Genomic DNA, 19,648 nt, shown 5'->3' with positions numbered 1-19,648 from the left:
TGCTACCTCAGACATGAATCTTGACTGCTTTGCCTATATAAGTGAGGGCCAAAGTTTTTCTCTTTTTGCTAGCCTCATGAGGATTTTAGGCCACATCTCACTGTTGCATTGGGAAGGTGATCAAAATTCCATACTCTGGGAGCAATTCCTTCAGTCTACATGGGTAGTTAAAGTGGCATTTGTCATTTGATCACATTATGGACTTCCCCAAATGCAGGCTTTCATAGACGGCATCCATGTTCCCATAGGGACTTCCCTGGCAAATACCTAACAAGACCAACTGGCAGTGACACTGGGCGACTTTGTAGCAGCATGCACAAAGAACCTAATGCCAGCAGACTCTGTTCTCTTTCAGCCTGCCAACGGCCCTCTGGCTGCCTTCCTCACGTCATTTCTGTTCCCATTCATTCAGTTGCAACACTCTGCTGAGGTCAGAGGAATTGCTTGTACAGTGGCATGGTAGTGTAGTGGTTAGCACAACGCTTTACAGTACTAGTGAGGCGGGTTCAATTCCCGCCAGCGCCCGTATGGAGTATGTGCGTTCTCTCCGTTACCACGTGGGTTTCTTCCAGGTGCTCCGGTTTCCTCCCACAGACCCAAAGACTCGCAAGGTGGTAGGTTAATTGGTCATTGTGACTTGTCCCGTGGTTAGGCTAAGATTAAATTTGGGGATTGCTGGGCAGCACCGCTCAAAGGGTCGGTAGGGCTTATTTACTGCTGTATCTCAATAAGTAAAACAGATTCCTTTAGGAAATGGCTGCTGTGCTACATGCTAAGGACTGTGAGGACATGTAACACAGCAAGGGAAAAGGCAAAGCTGAAAATGACAATGTCAGTTTCAGCATATCATTAGAGAGAGAGAGATGGAATCCAACACTAGCAGTCCGTGAAATCCACTTTCTGCATTTTCACAAACATTTAAGTGAACTAGAATTCTGTAGTCCATCAGAAAACTGGCAAGGGGCATTTTCTAGACCAATAAGTAGGAATTATGATTCAAGTCTGAAGCAACTATCAGTTCAAAACATTATTTTGTTCAATAAACTGAGTTAAACATTATAGTTTTTGTAGGAATTATGCCTGCAAAGACATCATGGTACTTATCAAAATAAAAATGTTAAGTAGAAATAAGTAAAGTTAAAAATTATCTGAGTTTTAAAATCTATTCTCTTTATTGAGATACAGTGTGGAATAGGTTTCTACAGCCCTTCACACCATGCTGCCTAGCAACCCATAATTTAATCTCAGCCTAACTGTAGGACAATTTACAATGACCAATTAATCCACCTTTAGACTGTGGGAGAAAACTGCAGGATCTGGAGGAAAGCCGGGTGGTCACAAGGAGAACTCCTTACAGACAGTGGCGGGAATTGAAGCCGGGACGCTAGTACTGTAAATCTTTTGCTAACCACTGCACTACCGTATTCTGATCCCTTCCAGCTGGAAACTAAAGGTGGGATGGGGCAGTTGTAGTAAAGATAAGATAGAAAAAAATGGCTTAATTAAGAATAAAGTATATCTTATCCTATTAAGACAAAGTGATCAAAAACTTTACATTTTCATGGAACTTTGGAAATTAAACATAACATAAAATAATCATTGAGAGTTACAGTGAAACATTTCCAAAATAATCTGACTGTCTGGAAGCGGATTTGCCGTGACAAAGTATTCTAAAGCATTTACCCTCACTGTTGCTTGTTTCCTTGCCATCCATTGTTCTGTCCAGGCCTCCACTCACTCTGCCGTCTGGAAGATTTCCAAGTTGTTGCTTTGATGGTAGTAAGGGTGAACCTCCACCTCTCAATTCCTGTAAAAGAATAAAGAAAAAAAATGTGTTAAGAGCTATTGGGAAACAGTTTGGTACTCCTCTAGCATTTCTGTTTAACTGGGACACCCTTATCAGTGGAACTGATCATAGTGGCTCTCAGTAAAGGAAACACACAAAAAGCACAAAGCTTACCACATTAGTTTCAGTGCAAGCATGTTCTAAAGGCAGATTCCTCGCTCTACATGTCTCCACTGATCAGTTACACATTTTTATAAAACAGGAAGGATGACATCACTGAATACACAATAGGTATTATGCGTCATGTATAATACAAAGACCACCATTTAATTAATTCTCTATAATAAGGTAATTTCATTCATTTAAAACACTTCAGAACATAGTAATCTTCCAATGTCAAAAATTTCCAGATTACTTGTGCTAAGATCTGAATGGACATTGAATCCATGAACACGACTTCACTACTTTTTTACATATACATACTTACTGTAATTCACAGTTTTGAATTGAATTGACTTTATTTCTTACATCCCTCACATACAAGAGGAGTAAAACTCTTTACATTTTTGTCTAAATGTGCAATGTACAATTTATAGTAATTTGTAATAGATAGTATGTACAACAGAACAGCCAATATAACAGAGAAATACAATTGTATCAGCATGAATTAATCAGTCTGATGGTCTGGTGGAAGAAGCTGTCCCGGAGCCTGTTGGTCCTGGCTTTAATGGTGCAATGCCATTTCCTGGATGGTAGCAGCTGGAACAGTTTGTGGTTGGGGTGACTCAGGTCCCCAATGATCCTTCAGGCCCTTTTTACACACCTGTCTCTGTAAATATCCTGAATAGTGGGAAGATCACATCTACAGATGCGCTGGGCTGTCCGCACCACTCTCTGCAGAGTCCTGTAATTGAGGGAAGTACAGTTCCCATACCAGGCAGTGATGCAGCCAGTCAGGATGCTCTTAAATTGTGCCCCTATAGAAAGTTCTTAGGATTTGGAAAGTTCTTCAACCATCTGAGATGAAAGAGGCGCTGTTGTGTCTTTTTCACCACACAGCCAGTATGAACAGACCACGTGGGATCCTCGGCAAGGAACTCAAAGCTGTTCACTCTCTCAACCCCAGATCCATTCAGGTCAATAGGGGCTAGCCTGTCTCCATTCCTCCTGTAGTCCACAACCAGCTCCTTTGTTTTGCATCATTGAAGCAGAGGTTGCTTTTTTTGACACCACTGTGTCAGGTTGATGACTTCTCTGTAGGCTGCCTCATTATTATTTGAAATAAGGCCAATCAATGTAGTATCATCAGCAGATTGGAACTGTGGGTGGCTACACAGTCATGGGTATACAGAGAGTAAATGAAGGGGCTTAGGATACAGCCCTGAGGGTCACCTGTATTGAGGGTCAGAGGGACAGAGATGAGGGAGCCCACTCTTACCACCTGCCGGCGATCTGACAGGAAGTCCAGGATCCAGCTACACAAGGCAGGGTGAAGGCCGAGGTCTCTGAGCTTCTTGTCAAGCCTGGAGGGAATTATGGTGTTGAATGCTGAACTGTAGTCCGGAACAGCATTCACACATAAGCATCCTTCTGCTCCAGATGTGTAAGTATGGCATGTAGAGCTGTAGCTATTGCGTCATCTGTCGATTGGTTGTGTTGGTAGGCGAATCGTAAGAGGTCCAATGTGGGTGGTACAATGCTGCAGATGTAGTCCTTGACCAGCCTCTCAAAGCATTTGATTATTATTGAGGTGAGTGCAACAGGACGCCAGTCATTCAGACCTGTTACCTTGGTCTTTTTAGGTACATGGATAATGGTGGATGTTTTGAAGCAGGAGGGTACTCTACACTGGGAAAGGGAGAGATTAAAAATATCTGTAAACACACCTACCAGTTGTGCTGCGCACATCCTGAGTACCCACCCTGGGATGTTGTCCAGTCCTGAAGCCTTCAGACTGTCCACTCTATTTCTGTCTATTATCATGTATTGCATTGTACTGCTGCCCCAAAGTTAACAAATTTTACGACATATGCCGGTGATATTAAACCCGATTCTGATAGCTTGCTACATTTAAAAGTAAACGCATTTCTAGATTTGGTCACATGTAAATTACAAGTTACAACTGTGGTTAATTATTTGTACCAACTGAATATATTTTGAAGGTAATCAATTATGTTTTCATTTTACCCCTCTTCCTCTATTCCCCACTCAGACCTTTTACCTCTTCTCAACTGCCTTCACCTCCCCCTTGTGTCCCTTCTCCTTCCCTTTCTCCTATGGTTTACTCTCCTGTCCTGCCAGATTCCTTCCTTTCCAGCCCTTCACCTTTCCCACCCACTTGGCTTCACCTATCGCCTTCTAACTATCCGCCTTCCCCTCCCCCCACATTTTTATTCTGACATCTTTCCCCTTCCATTTCTCTCCTGAAGAAGTGTATTGGCCTGAAACATCAAAGGCAGTTCCATAGAAACTGCCTAATCTGCTGAGTTCCTCCAGAATTTTGTATGGATTGCTTTCATTTTACTAAGACACCTTAAGCTACTGAGAAAAAAATTATGAAACCATAGATAAGATTTGTAGCATTATATGTGTTCATGTAAATAAGGTATAAAAAGAGACCCTATTTCACAAATATTAAAACTATAATCACATACCAGAACAACAGGATTAAAGTTTCATTAGAACTGGAGGAAATGAAAACATACATTTATAGCACATTTCACAAGTCCCTGTGGTCCAAACATTTTTTACAGCTAATAAAGTATCTGTTAGCTAGAGCATTGCTCATTATGCAATGGAAAAAGGCAGTTAATATTTGTAGAACAAGCTGTCACAAAACAGTAAGGTGTTAGTGGTCAGATAGTCTGTTTTCAGATATGTTGTATAGGGTGAACTGCAGGACAGGACATTTGGGTGATCTTCAAACTATTTTTGAAGTTTGCAAAGATTTGGCATAACATCTAAAACTGACAAACTTCTATAGATGTATGGTGGAGAATATATTGACTGGCTGCATCACAGCCTGATATAGAAATACCAATGCCCTTGAATGGAAAATCTTACATAAAGTAGTGGATATGGCCCAGTCCATGACGGGTGAAACCCTCCCCACCATTGAGCACATCTACGTGTAGGAAAGCTGCATCCATCATCAGTGATTCTCACCAACCAGGACATATTCTCTTCTTGGTCTGCCATCAGGAAAAAGTACAGGAGCCTCCACCAAGTTCGAGAACAGATATTACCCCTGAACCATCAGGCTTTTGAACCAAAGGGGATAACTTCACACAATTTCACTTGTCCTATCATTGAAATGTTCATTGGAACAATGTCCGATCAATGGAATGGCTGGCACGAGAGGGCACAGGTTTAAGGTGCTTGGAAGTAGATACAGAGGAGATGTCAAGCAAGTTTTTTACGTAGAGAGTGGTGAGTGCATGGAATGGGCTGCTGGCAACTGTGGTGGAGGCGGACATAATAATGTCTTTTAAAGAGACTCCTGGATAGGTACACAGAGCTTAGAAAAATTGAGGGCTATGGGTGACCCTAGGTAATTTCTAAAGTCCATGTACGGCACAGCATTGTGGGCCGAAGGGCCTGTACTGTGCTGTAGGTTTTCAATATTTCTAACCCATGGACTCACTTTCAAGGACTCTTCATCTCATGTTCTCAATATTTATTGCTTATTTATTTTATACTATTATTTCTTTATCTTTGCACTTGTACATTTTGTTGTCTTTTGCAGACTGGTTGAACACCCAAGGTGAAGCCGTCTTTCATTGATTCTGTTATGGTTATCATTCACTTATTGATTGAATCTGCAAGAAAATGAATCTCATGGTTGCATGTGGTGACATATATATACTTCAATAATAAGTTTTGTTTGAACTTTGAAAACAACGCCTTGGACTCTTTTACCTCCCATTCAAGGGGGTATTTACTTTTTAATAGTTCTAACTGTGTTCTGTTCCTAGAGAGCCATTACCCACCAATCCTCCACTTGTCAGTCAGTTTTTAATTTCTGCTATCCTCTACATCATATAAGTTGGAGCTGGGTTGAAGGTCCCACAAAGCCACATCTGACCTCCCACCCTGACCTCTCGCTCTGCCACTGGCGAAGCTGGCCCCAGAACTGAGGATAAAACTGTCTTCACATTAAGCCACTAACAAGCAGTCAGTGTCCCTACCCATTAGATTGCAATCAATAACTTTCTTTCGAAGTGTTTTGTATTTTTAAATTCACTTTATTTCACTTTATTTTTTATTTAAAATCATTCCTAGAAAGTTAACATGCTTTAGTTAATTTTATGTTGGTTTAATTTTAAAATATTTTATGAGTTTTAAGTACTGTCTAATTAAATTGTTATAAATGCACAAACATTTCAAAATGTGAAAACTGACATTAGCATCGGTGTGCTGTTAAAGGATGTTGGAGCACCTCAGGTCTGGTTGCCATTCAATAAAGTGATGTACAGTACTGTGCAGAAGTCTTTGGCACATGTATATAGTTATGGTGCCAAAGACATTTGTACAGTACTGTATTTGTCAATGTGGAGTGGAGAGCAAGTTTAAAAGTCTGGTAGGAACAAAGGATGTCAGGAATGGTGAGGAAGGAGTGCCACGGGAGGGGTGTGGGACAGGTGGCAGAGAAGTGCCAGGGCAGTTTTGGTGTGGGTACAGACACACCCAGCCCTGAGACAACAGGCAGAGTCATTTAATTACAAACAATCGGTTTATTGATCATTACAAAATGTCTCTCTGGTGCTTCCTGCTCCCTCCCCTTTTCCCCAACCATGATTCCCCTCTCCCTGCCCTCTTCCCACTCTCAGTCCACAATAGAGACCCAGATCAGAATCAGGTTTATAATCACTCACATAAGTCATGAAATTTGTTTTTGTTTTGTAGCAGCAGTACAGTGCAATACGTAAAATGACTACAGTACTGTGCAAAAGTCTTAGGCACCCTAGCGATATCCATGTGCCTAAGCATTTTCCACAGTACTGTATATACAAGAGGTTATTAACCGAAATTATAATGCATGGAATATACAAGCACAGGTTGAAAATTATTTTACAGACAGCAAATTGAAATATATGGTTCACCTTCAGGTAAGGTGCCTGTGTAAAGCAGGGTGCTGTAGGGAGTGGAGTAGGACCCCAGCTATTCACAAACCATATTAATAAGGTGGGTGAGGCAATCAAGGGCAATATATCCATGCCTGATACAAAGATGTGGAGTTGTCTGGAGGGTCAATGAGAGACTTCAGGAGAAAGAGACAGTCTGAGTGAATGGGTGACAACGTGGTATATGCAACTCAAAGTGGAAAAACCATGAGGTTAAGTGCAACTTGACAAGGAAAAAAATGGAAATGAGAATATTTTAAAGAGGCGAGATGTTGAAATGTGTTTGGCATTCTGAGGAATCACTGAACCTGCATTACCAACTTTCAGCAAGCAAGCAGGAAGGCAAAGTATACTTTGATTTCAAGAGATTTTAAGACATGGCAATCATATTGACACAAGTGAGATTGCATGGGAAGTATTATGTACAGTGTGTTCAACTGTGAAATTTGATTGTGATAGATGAACTGCCCCACAAGAGATGGTCTTATGGAAACATGTTATGTGAAAGAAAACCATTTTCTCCTTAAATAAAATATCGTCACATTTCCTCAGAACTGTTCTGTTTATTCGCTGTGCAGAAACCAAACATCTTTCTGAAACTCACTGTTCTTTAAATCTATAAATTTAGTAACAGCATTCGTGCAATTTTTATAGATGACATACAATATAGTAAAAATACATTGGTAGGGGTGAATGGTGAGAGTTGGAACAAAAGCAGCAGCACACTTATTGGTCTCTAGTTTGTGGAGAGTAGAAGCATTGAAACATAGGCCAACTAGAAATAGGCCAACTAAAGGCCAACTAGAAATGTGTGGAGAAAATTAAGTTTGAAGGTTTTAAAGGTCTGGTTGATGATCAGTGTATTACTTGAGGAAATGATGTCATTTGTTGTGGTTACTCCAGTATGAGATTGTAATGACTGCACAGATGTGTGATCCAAAGCTTTCCTCTGGGTTTAAAGTGACACCAAGACTAAGGACACATGGGATAGTAACAGACTGACCTGCTTCTAAACAACCCACACAAAATGCTGGAGGAACTCAGCAGGGAAATTTTGCATAGTAGGGGAATTAAGGATTATGGGGAAAAGGCAGGTGGGTGGAGATGAGTCCACAGGCAGGTCAGCCATGATCTTATTGAATGGCAGAGCAGGCTCGACGGGCCAGATGGCCTACTCCTGCTCCTATTTCTTATCTTCTTATAACAAAGTAAGTCCAATTTTGGCCTGCAGCTTCCTGTCAAGTCAGTATTGCGATCACAGCTGTCACTGTTGTCCATTATCTTCCAGTAAAAGTAATGTCAACTTCAGGAATCTTCATACATACTACTTATTTTGATATTCTGGAGTTTTATGGATGTATTGGATATTAATTCAAAATAGGAATCAGGCCTCAGTTCTAATTGTAAATGTAAATAAATTCAGGAAGCTTTCAATTAGCCTTCAGTTTTTATTGTAAATTGCAGGCAGTAAACTGAATTTAAAAACCCACAGATTAAGAGAGATAGTTTGTAAAATGGTGACTTGGAGATGTTTGCATATGCATGAGCCGCTACCGAGAGGGTCTTCAGAATGAGGCCTGCTTCTTGTGATGATAAAAGACTTCTATATCACCAGCTTCAGTGTCTCTCCGGTGACTTCGATCAGTCACAACACAACTAAATCAAAAATCTAGACATGCTCTCAGGGATACATTGTATCTTCCGTAGATGCAAAGTACATTGAATCAAAGATTTAACATAAAACAACTTTTTAGATGTATTATAAAGTGCATTGAAAATACTAAGTTTTAAATTTAATGCATGAAGAATAATCTTTTAAGCAGTATACTATATTATAAATATTACAGAACAAGCTCTTTATTGGGACTGATTTTTCCAACAGTGAATGTCTAAAATTTCTTCTCTAAAAAAGTAATTGTTGATTTTTTAAAAATCGCCGCCCATTCTGTCTAGGGATATCACTAATTCACTTTGGCTGACACACAATTACACATAGCATTACACAGTTCAAAATCCACACCACAGAAACTTTTAAAATTTCTAGACGTATATTTTCTCAATGACAGCATTCAACTCCACCCATCCAAAAATCAATGCCCATTTTTTTTGTGATTGTGTTAATTTTACTTTAAATATTTGCATGATGCTTCCTCCTCTAACAAAGAATTGAGCATAGATCAAGCTCAGGATTTTCCCAAACCAATAAATACTAGCTTACCTTGAACTTACTTACTCGTTGAGTTTTAAAGCTCTATTATTTTTGCCACAAGTTAAAACAGCTGAACTTAAGAGACTTATTAAGGTTGTGGGATGCTAAAGGACTTACTGATAAGGCTTATAAAATTTAATTTAAGATGCTGACATATCTGTAAACTAATAGAATTATTGTTTTGTGATCATGTAATTAGATCAAAAATGACCATCTCACTGTAATATGAATCTAGAATCCGTAATTGTACACAAACCATGTCATCAGTTTTGCGGCTGACACAACAGTGGTTGGCATCATCAACAATGGTGATGAGTTGGAGTTCAGAGAGGAAGCAGAGCGGCTGGTGGACTGGTGTGACAGCAACAACCTAAATCTGAACATGGAGAAGACTAAGGACATTAAGTGGAATTTAGGAAAGTGCAAATGAATCATCGCCCTCTGTGCATACATGGTTCCTCCGTAGAGAGAGAGAGTTAAGCACACCAAGTTTCTAGGAGTTCACATTACAGACGACCTCACCTAGTCCTTCAAAATCACCTCTGTAAATAAGGCACAGCAGTGCTTCCATTTCCTGAGGAGAATGAGTCAAGGAAGGCTACCCCCACCCTATCGTAACTAAACCTCACAGGAGCATCATTGAGAGTGTCCTGACAAGTTGCATCCCCATCTGGTAGGGGAGCAGCAGAGCATCGGACAAGAAGTCCCTACAAAGGACTGTGAGAATGGCTGTGAGGATCATAGGGATCTCTTTACCACCCATTGTGGATATTAATCAGGACTGCTGCATACGCAGGGCCCTTAGTATTATCAAGGATCCCGCCCAACCATCCAGCATCCTCTTTGACATTCTACCACCAGGCAAGAGACTCCAATGCATAAAGACAAGAATGGTCAGGATGGGAAACTGTTTCTTCCTTCAGGCCATTAGGCTTCTAAATTCCCTGCCGCATTCCATTCGAAGTGTCACCAGTTAATTTGTTCTGCACCCTAAAGTATTTAATTCGTGCACTTTACTTTGTTTATCTATGCATAATTCATTTGTATAATTCATATGCATAATTCTTACTTTCCAAAGTTATTGTGTTATATGTATGTTAATATGTACTACTGTGCTTTACGCCCTGCTACTTAGAAATGTTTCATTTGATGGTGTTCATGTATATAGTTAAATCGCAATAAACTTAACTTGACTTGACTTGGATTACTAACAAGTATGATGGACTTCAGTTTTATGGAGACACTGAACTCATCAGGGTTATTTTCCATAAGAGTTAAAGGCTTTCAAGATCATTAATGTCTTTAATGTTAGTTACAAAAGCAAGAGGTTTAAATTAGTTGACACCATAATAAAAGAACATTTAAGCAGGTTTTAAAAGAAGTTTTTATAATCTGGAAGGAACTCCTCATAGGCTACGAGCCACAGATTCAATGGGAATTTAGAAAGGGCAAATTACGGGTCTTGAAGATATTGCTCTATGAAACATGACTGGATGAATTAATAAAAGCCCAGTTCAATCCTCCGTACACAAACCTTCCACTACTTTTCCAACTATTCCTATGCAAATGATTTCTTACAGTCCTATTTTAGAGAAGCCATTTTGATTTCAATGTAACACACATCAAAGTTGCTGGTGAACGCAGCAGGCCAGGCAGCATCTCTAGGAAGAGGTGCAGTCGACGTTTCAGACCGAGACCCTTCGTCAGGACTCCAATGATTTCAATGTGATTTCTTATCAAAGGATTGTTTCTTCTGAAAATGACACAAGGTAATTATGGGTGTTTAAATTAATAGACAGACAATGTGCTGGAGGAGCTCGGCTGGTCAGGCTGCATCTACGGATGGGAATAAACAGTCAACATTTCAGGCTGAGACCCTTCATCATTGTATGTATTGGTCTAGATTTCCAGTACTTCTACAGTCCTTCTTGTGTCTTATATTAGCAGATTACTTGTATTGTGGTAATAATGTGGAATTCACTCCATGTCAGGGTGGAAGCACACATTTTCTGCCACTTCTTTGCCCATTCTCTCATTCTTTCTAAGCCCCGCCACAGATTCCCTGCTTCCTCTACAGTTCTTTCTGTCCCCTAACTGATGAAAAATACTTATTAAGTTTGTCCATTACTACCTCTCCATCATCATTTTCCAGCAGACCGATGTCCACCCTTAGAACATAGACCATAGAATAGTACAGCACAGTACAGGCCCTTCGGCCCACAATGTTGTGCTGACCCTCAAACCCTGCCTCCCATATAAGCCCCACCTTAAATTCCTCCATATACCTGTCTAGTAGTATCTTAAACTTCATTAGTGTATCTGCCTCCACCACTGACTCAGGCAGTGCATTCCACACACCAACCACTCTCTGAGTAAAAAACCTTCCTCTAATATCCCCCTTGAATTTCCCCCCCCCTTACCTTAAAGCCATGTCCTCTTGTATTGAGCAGTGGTGCCCTGGGGAAGAGGCGCTGCCTGTCCACTCTATCTATTCCTCTTATTATCTTGTACACCTCTATCATGTCTCCTCTCATCCTCCTTCTCTCCAAAGAGTAAAGCCCAAGCTCCCTTAAGAAGCTCTCTTGCCTCTCTTTTACAGTATATTCTGAAGTCTTTTGGTATCTTCTTTTATTTATTATTAACTAGCTTACCTTCCTATTTCATCTTTTCTCTCCTTATGGCTTTTTAGTTGCCTTCTGTTGGTTGTTAAAAGCTTCCCAATCCTTCAGCTTCCCACTAATTTTTGTTGTATTATATGTCCTCTCTTTTGCTTTTATGCTGTCTTTGACTTCCCATGTCAACCGTGATTGCCTCATCCTCCCTTTAGCATACCTCTTCATCTTTGGGACATATCTATCTTGCACCTTCTGAATTGACCCCAGAAACTCCAGCCTTTGCTGTTCTGCCGTAATCCCTGCTAGTGCCCCCGTCCAATCAACTTTGGCCAGCTCCTCTCCATGCCTCTGTAATTACCTTTACTCACTATAATAATGATGTGTGTGACTTTAGCTTCCCCCCTCAAACCACAGGGTGAACTCTATCATATTATAATCACTTTTCCCCCAAGGGTTCCTTTACCTTAATCTCCCTAATCAAATCTGGTTCATTACCCAATCCAGAATTGCCTTTTCCCTAGTGGACTCAGCCACAAGATGCTCTAAAAACTCATCTCATAGGCATTCAACAAATTCATAACCCTGCCTTTTTACATGCCTTTTCCATCTCCCATTGTAATTTGTTTTCCACACTCTGACTACTATTTGGAGGCCTGTACATAACTCCCAACAGGTTTTGTTTACCCTTGTAGTTTCTTAACTCTACCCACAAAGATTCTATATCTTCCAATCCTCTGTTATCTCTTTCATTTTTTACCAACAGAGCCACCCAATCCCCTCTGCCTACCTGCCTGTCCTTTCAATACAATGTGTATCCTTGGATATTAAGCTCCCATCTAAGTTCTTTCAGCCATGACTTAGTGATGCTCACAGTGTCATACCTGCCAATCTCTAACTGCACTACCTGATAGAGGGTTTCAGCCTAAAATGTCAACTGTTTATTCTTTTCCATATATGCTGCCTGGCCTGCTGAGTTCCTCCAGCATTTTGTGCATGTTGCCATTAGTTTCCCCAGCAGCTCTAAGGCCCTGTACGTAACAGTTAACCAAGTGCAATCAATCCAGATCTCTCTCCTTACTACACACCTTTAATTTGAAAAAGAAAGAATATGCCAGTAATTATTAAAGAAGAGTTTTCTTGGCTATAGACTATAAAATCATTATTGAAATGTAGCCTAATTGTAGTTGTTCAAATCCTTTTCAAACCAGAGGTTCCACATTGTGGTGCCATCAATATCCCTGAAGATGTGTGAGAAACTTACCTCTGACATCCCCCTTGTACCTCCTATCATGCACCATATTTTGAAATCATCTATGTTAGTTATTTCAGTTCATAATTTGAGTCAAGATAACTGATACCAGGATTAAGGAAGACATTTTTGTCGGTTCACAAATCAAACAGGTTATCAATAACAGGCAATTCAAAGAACTTATAGTGGCTCTGGGGAAAATCGCATGGAACGCATTCAAGGACGTTTTTGAAAAATTTCTTGGCAACTACAGAGCACTGAACTACGTGCAGCTGGTTGACAACATACTTCAAGCATACAAAACCATGAAACATGTTACTAACGATTCATTTTCTCCCATTTAGACTTCTTCCCTGCATATCTTGGTGGTGTCAGTGACGAACATGGTGAAAGGTTTCACCAGGACATTGCAGTCATGGAGAAACTGAATCAGGGCAAATGGAATCCATCAATACTGGGGGATTATTGTTGGACACTTAAGTGAGAAGCCTCAGACACTGAATACAAATGAAAATCATCAACAAAACATTTTTAGCTTAGTTGGACTATTACAGAGTTCGCGCTATAATGCAATTAAACACATTATACAGTATTCAATAAAAGTTAATTTCTTGTTTCTCCAAATTCCTACATGATAAAAGTAGTCTGAAATTATATTTGTGTTCGGTTTCAAGCAGTCTATCACAAACAAAAACAATTCTGAGGAAGTAACACTTTCCAAAAAAAAATTGTTATCCAGTGGAATTAGTAATTCCAGTGACTCTAATTAGGCTTATTCTTTCAAACATAATTCAGTGTAATTGGATTTAGGCAATATAGTCGATTATTTACTAGGAAAAGACAAGTTGGAATACAATAGATATGTGAATAATTACTTAAAATTAAATAAGTCAGTCATTGAAAAGATCAAATGAAGCACAATTTTCATAGCTCACAGTAAGAATTGGACAGGTTTAAGGACCGCTTAAATGAAATAACGTTTAGTCCCTCAGGGACTATTATACAAAATGTGTATGAATAGGGAAAAATGAACATTTGGCAAATCTGGAACCGGGTAAGCAATGAAGAAATATTTGTGAAGCTCTGTTACAATTAATTACTAAGGCAGAGTCCTGACTCAGCTGCATGTGATGTGTTCTCTTATACAACTCAGGCATGGAGCTTAATTTCAATATTTAAAAAAAACTGAAATAGACCTAAATATCAAAAGCTTGGCACAAGAATGCTCAGTTCATTGATTTTCCAACTTAAGGCCCCTCTGGGGCATGGTGATATCAGGAGATGGCAGAGCAAGGCTGTGCTCTGGTGAATTTAATTATTGGTTAATAATTAGTGTGGTCAATGGAGCAGGGGAAGGACAGTGAAAACAAATGTCTCTACGGTTTCAGAGCAAATGTTTGTGTGGGTGTTCAAAGATAATGTCAAAGAGATTACAGGGTAAAAGTGTTGATAGTTTCAGCAGGGTTCCTTTTTACAGGCTTTCAGTCCAAATTCCAGAGCTTAACACCTCAGCTCCTCAGCCAAGTACACAGATGTCTGAACTGTGGTTCCTCTTGTTCTGTCTTTGCGGCAAAGAGTAAAAGAGTTTGGGGAGAGCACATAAAAAGAGACCAATTAAAACCGAAATTACCAGAAGAGCAAAAATAGCTGTACATACAGGATGTGTGAAATACAGGGCTGGTTATCTGAAGCAATTCAGTTTAGCCTTGAATCCGGAGTTCTACTTTGTGCTTTTTTTCAGAGGAAGAGAAGTTGCTCCTTTGACTTCATAAGAACAATATTAAAAGGTTGAAGATCAAAAGGTCTTTTAGTACATAGGAGGGAAATTGAAGAAATGTCTGAATGGTGCCACAACAACAGCTCTTTTTCAATGTCAGCGAGACCCAAGAGCTGATTATTGACTTCAGGGGGAGGAAATCAGAGGTCCATGAGTTGGTCCTCATTGGAAGGTCAGAAGTGGAGAGAGTCAGCAACTTTTAAATTCCTTGGTGTGATCACTTCAGAGGACCTGTCCCGGACACAGCAAGTAAATGCAATCACGAAAAAGCATACAGCGCTTCTACTTCCTCAAAAGTTTGCGAAAATTTGGTATGACATCTAAAACTTTGTCAAACTTCTGTAGATGTCTGGTGGAGGGTATATTGACAGGCTGCATCACAACCTGATAAGGAAACACCAATGCCTTTGAATGAAAAATCCAACAAAAAGTAGTGGATATACAGCCCAGTCCATTATGGGTAGAGCATTCCGCACTATTGAGCATATCTACACGGAGCGCTGTCGTGGGGAAGCAGCATCCATCATCAGCTGCCCTCTGCACCCAGCCCATGCTCACTCCTCGATGCTGCCATCAAAAGAGAATATACAGGAGCCTCAGAACTCACACCACAAATTCAGGAAAAGCTATTACCCTTCAACCATCAGGCTATGGAACCAGAGGGAATAACCTCACTCATCTTTACTTGCCCCATGACTGAAATGCTCCCACAACAACATGCCATTAGTTTCAAAGTAAATGTGCAAAAAGATAGGCTTAGTCCATGGGTTGAGATTCTAAATTGGAGAAAGGCCAATTCTGATGACATCAGAAATAATCTGGCAAGTGCGGATTGGGACAGGCTGTTTTCTGGGAAAATTGTACTTGGTAAGTGGGAAGCCATCAAAAACTAAATTTTGAGATTACAAAACTTGTCTGTGCTTGCCTGAATGACAGGTAAACGGCACAAGTGTAGGGAATCTTTGTTTTCAAGAGGTGTTGAGGCCCTTGTTAAGAGGGAAAAGGAGCAGGTATAGACATGTAGGAATATATGAGGTGTTTATGGAGTATAAGAAATGCAAGGGAAAATCTAAAAAATCAGGAAGGCTAAAATAAGACATGAAGTTGCTCTAGCAGGCAAGGTGAAGGAGAATCCTATGGGATTCTCTCGATATGTTAAGAGCAAAAGGATTGCAAGGAACGAAACTGGTCCCCTGGAAGACCAGAATGATAATCCTTGTGTGGAGCCAAAACAGATGGGGGAGATTTAAAAATGAATTATTTGCATCTGTATTTACTCAGGAGATGGACGCAGAGTCTATAGAAGTGAGGCAAAGTGGTATCAACTTCATGTACCCTGTACAGATTACAGAGGAGGAGGTGTTTGCTATCCTGATGCAAGTGAGAGTGGATAAATCCCCAGGGCTGACAAGGTGTTCTCTCAAACCCTACGAGAGACAAGTGCAGAAAACGCTAGGGCCCTAGCAGAGATATGTAAGACACCCTTAGCGACAGAACAGGTACCAGAGCATGGGAGGATAGCCAATGTTGTTCTGCTGTTTAGAAAAAGACCCTAAACTTAATCCAGGAAATTACAGGCTGGTGAGACTGACATCATTTGTGGGAAAGTTATTGGAAAGTATTCTATGGGACTGGATATATAATTATTCAGGTAGTCATCGTCTGATTGAGAATAGTCAGCATGGTTTTGTGCACGGTAGGTCACATCTAACCAATCTCAGAGTTTTTCGAGGTAGCTACCAGGAAAGTGGATGAAGTCAAGACTGTGGATGTTGTCTACATGGACTTTGGTAAGGGATTTGACAAGGTCTTACATTAGAAGTTGGCCAAGAAGGTTCAGGCACTTGGCATTCACGATTCGATATTGGTTTTGTGGGAGAAGCCAGAGTAGTAGTCGAGGGATGCCTCTCTGACTGGAGGCCTGTGAATACTGCTGTGCCACAGGGATGGATGCTGGGTCCTCTGTTGTTTGTAATCTTATCAATGATCTGGACGATAATGTGGTTAACTGGATGAGCAAATTTGCAATGACACCAAGATTGGGGAAGTAGTGGACAGTGAGGAGGACATCATGGGTTGTAGATGGATCTTCAGCAGCCGGGGAAAAGGGCTGAGAAATGGCAGGTGGAATTTAATGCAGACAAATGTGAAGTTTTACACTTCAGTGGGACCAACCAAGTTGGGTCTTACACAGTGAATGGTAGGACACTGAGGAGTATGGTAAAACAAAGGCATCTGGGAATACAGGTCCAGAATTCATTGGAAGTGGTGCCACAGGTAGACAGGGTCATAAAGAAAGCTTTTGGCAGATTTGCTTTCATAAATCAATGTATTGCGTACAGGAGGTGGGATGTTATGTTAAAGTTGTATAAGGTGTTGGTGAGACCTAATTTGGAGTATCATGTGCAGTTTTGGTCACCTACCTACAGGAAAGATGTATAAGGTTGAAAGAGTACAGAGAAAACTTACAAGAATGTTGCCAGTTCTGGAGGACAAGGAAAGATTGAATAGGTTAGGGACTGTATTCTTTAAAACATGCAAGATTAACAGGGGATTTGATAGAGGTATATATGAGGGGTAAAGACAAGGGACATGCAAGCAGACTTTTTCCACTGAGGCTGAGTGGGACTACAAATAAAGGTCATGGGTTAAGGGTAAAAGGTGGGAAGTTTAAGGGGAACCTTCTTCACACAGAGGGTAATGAGAGTGTGGAATAAGCTGCCAACGCAAGTGGTGAATGCAAGCTCGCTTTCAACGTTTAAGAGAAGTTTGGATAGGTACATGAATGGTGGGGGTATGGAGAGCTATGGTCCCAGTGCAGGTCGATGGGAAAGGGCAGTTTAAATGATTTTGGTATGGACTAGATAGGCTGAAGAGCCTGTTTCTGTGCTGTACTTCTCTATGACTCTGTGATAAAAGAGACTCTTGATCTCACCTTGTTATAATCTTGCACTTGTTTCCTTCATTGAAAATGATCTAATGAAACATATAATTAAATGCCAGTGAAATGGACCAAAAAAAATGAATTCCCCCTGCCCCTAGTCAGCCTATTCTTAATTTGATTTAATTAGTAACTGCCCTGCTTGCCAAATAACAATGGGGGGTCCTCTGTGGTTTATTACAAAATACTCATGAAAGCACAAAAATCTAAGGAAACTTAATTTAACACAGTTCTCAGAAACTTGCGGCGAGAATCAGTATCCATAAATATAGGTATCCTGACTGTTGAGCAAGTTATTGAAGATCTCTGCTCTGGGAAACTTGTATTTTACTAAGGGGATTAAATGAGTCACACAAGTGCCAGGTCCTTGTTAGTTTATAGGAGGTAGGCGGTAAAACTTGCAGTAAATTTCAACACTGATTTGAGTCCCGCAGATATTCTATTTTCTTTATTTAATTTGCTGATAGGTTCTTGAATCAGATATCTGTTTCATATTAAAATCTATTTTTAAAAGTTTCTTTTCCTTTGAAGTCTTTTCAACATGTGCTCTCATTTCACACACATTCTCCCAGATGATGTGAAGGAATTCTGCTCCTAAACTTCTGGGAATGTTAACATTAAACAAACTACAAGAAGTCAATCACATTTGTGGGTCTGAAGCTACAGACAGGCCAGCCTATGTAGGCATAGTGAATTTCCTTCCCTGAAGGTATGGAATGGTAATTTGATGTTACTTTCAGTTTGAGATTTTGAAGTTTAAATTCCCTCTTGTGGTACTTCAAATGAGTACGCATAATATTCATGAATAGGAAATCTGCTTCTAATGAGCTCCGTTGTTACAGAAAAAAAATCAAATCGTATGTACGATCTGTATGACTGTTGCAAAATTATTCATTGCCTTTCCGCAGGATCATGACCACACCTTCTAACACATCAAAAAGCAAAATCTAATCACATGCAGAGGATAAAACCAAAATATCAAATGAATATCTAGATGATTAAGAAATGGAAGGTTGTCAATATGCATCGTCATCGTCGTTAGGTCGCATCTGGAATTTCCAGTTGGCGGACGATTTCCCCCCCATGCCGCTCCGCTCTGTCCCGACCCTTGTCCACAACATCCCTAGTCTTGTCCAGCTTGGTTCAATCCTTGATGTTATCCAGCCACGTTGTTCTTTGACTTCCTCTTCCTTTCTTTCCCTCCACCTTTCCATATAGCAAGTCCGACAAGATGTTATCTCTCCGCATAACGTGTCCACAATAAGCAAATTTAACTTCATAATCTTCTCCAGCAATATCAGTGGTCTATAAACTTCGGACAAAGCCCTCTCATCTGAAACTTTCTCTATCCAGCTGATCTTCAACATTCGTTGATAGCACCACATTTCAAAAGCATCAATTCGTTTCATGTCATCCTTCTTCAGGGTGCATGTTTCTGATCCATGCCTCAGCACTGACCATACATAACACTCGAGGAAGTGGATTCTACTTTGGATGTCTACCTTCCGATTGCATAGTAGAACTTTTAACTTCATGAACTGGGTCTTAGCCATACCTATTCTCCTTCAGATCTCAACTACACGTCTCCCGTCATCTGTCAGACAACTGCCAAGATAATCAAACTTTCGCACCTGTTCAATGTCTTGTCCATTCACTTGTAATGATACTTGTAATGAGTGTTTGTTTTGCTTACCACCATCTATTTTGTTTTCTTAGAGTTTTTTTTAAGTCCGTAGTCAAGGCTTTTCTCATTCGCTTTATTCAGCATAATTTGCAGTTCACATTCGCTGTCAGCTAACAACGCGGTGTTGTACTCATACCTGATGTTATCCACCTTCTGACCTCCAATTGGAATACCTGACTCCTGATGGTCACATTCCCGAAAAATCCATTCTCCATACAGGTTGAGCAAGTCCAGCAATCCAACACAGACTTGCCTTACGCCTCG

General features: G+C 40.3%; 1 protein-coding gene across 4 annotated transcripts in view; it reads right to left on the bottom strand.

Annotated features, from left to right (window-relative positions):
* The window catches only part of xirp2b (xin actin binding repeat containing 2b), a 177,884-nt gene that overhangs the window by 107,800 nt on the left and 50,436 nt on the right, over positions 1-19,648 (bottom strand). For 3 of the 4 annotated variants that reach the window (XM_063052356.1, XM_063052355.1, XM_063052358.1), the window contains exon 2: positions 1,684-1,807. In XM_063052356.1, the coding sequence (XP_062908426.1) occupies positions 1,684-1,807 (124 nt within the window). Of the gene's footprint in view, positions 1-1,683; positions 1,808-1,960; positions 2,012-19,648 lie in introns of those variants that run through there. The other variant, XM_063052357.1, reaches the window with a different exon arrangement.

The sequence above is a fragment of the Mobula hypostoma genome, chromosome 6 (assembly GCF_963921235.1).
Source record: "Mobula hypostoma chromosome 6, sMobHyp1.1, whole genome shotgun sequence".
Lineage (NCBI taxonomy): Eukaryota > Metazoa > Chordata > Chondrichthyes > Myliobatiformes > Myliobatidae > Mobula > Mobula hypostoma.
This window is presented reverse-complemented; position numbering and strand designations above follow the sequence as displayed.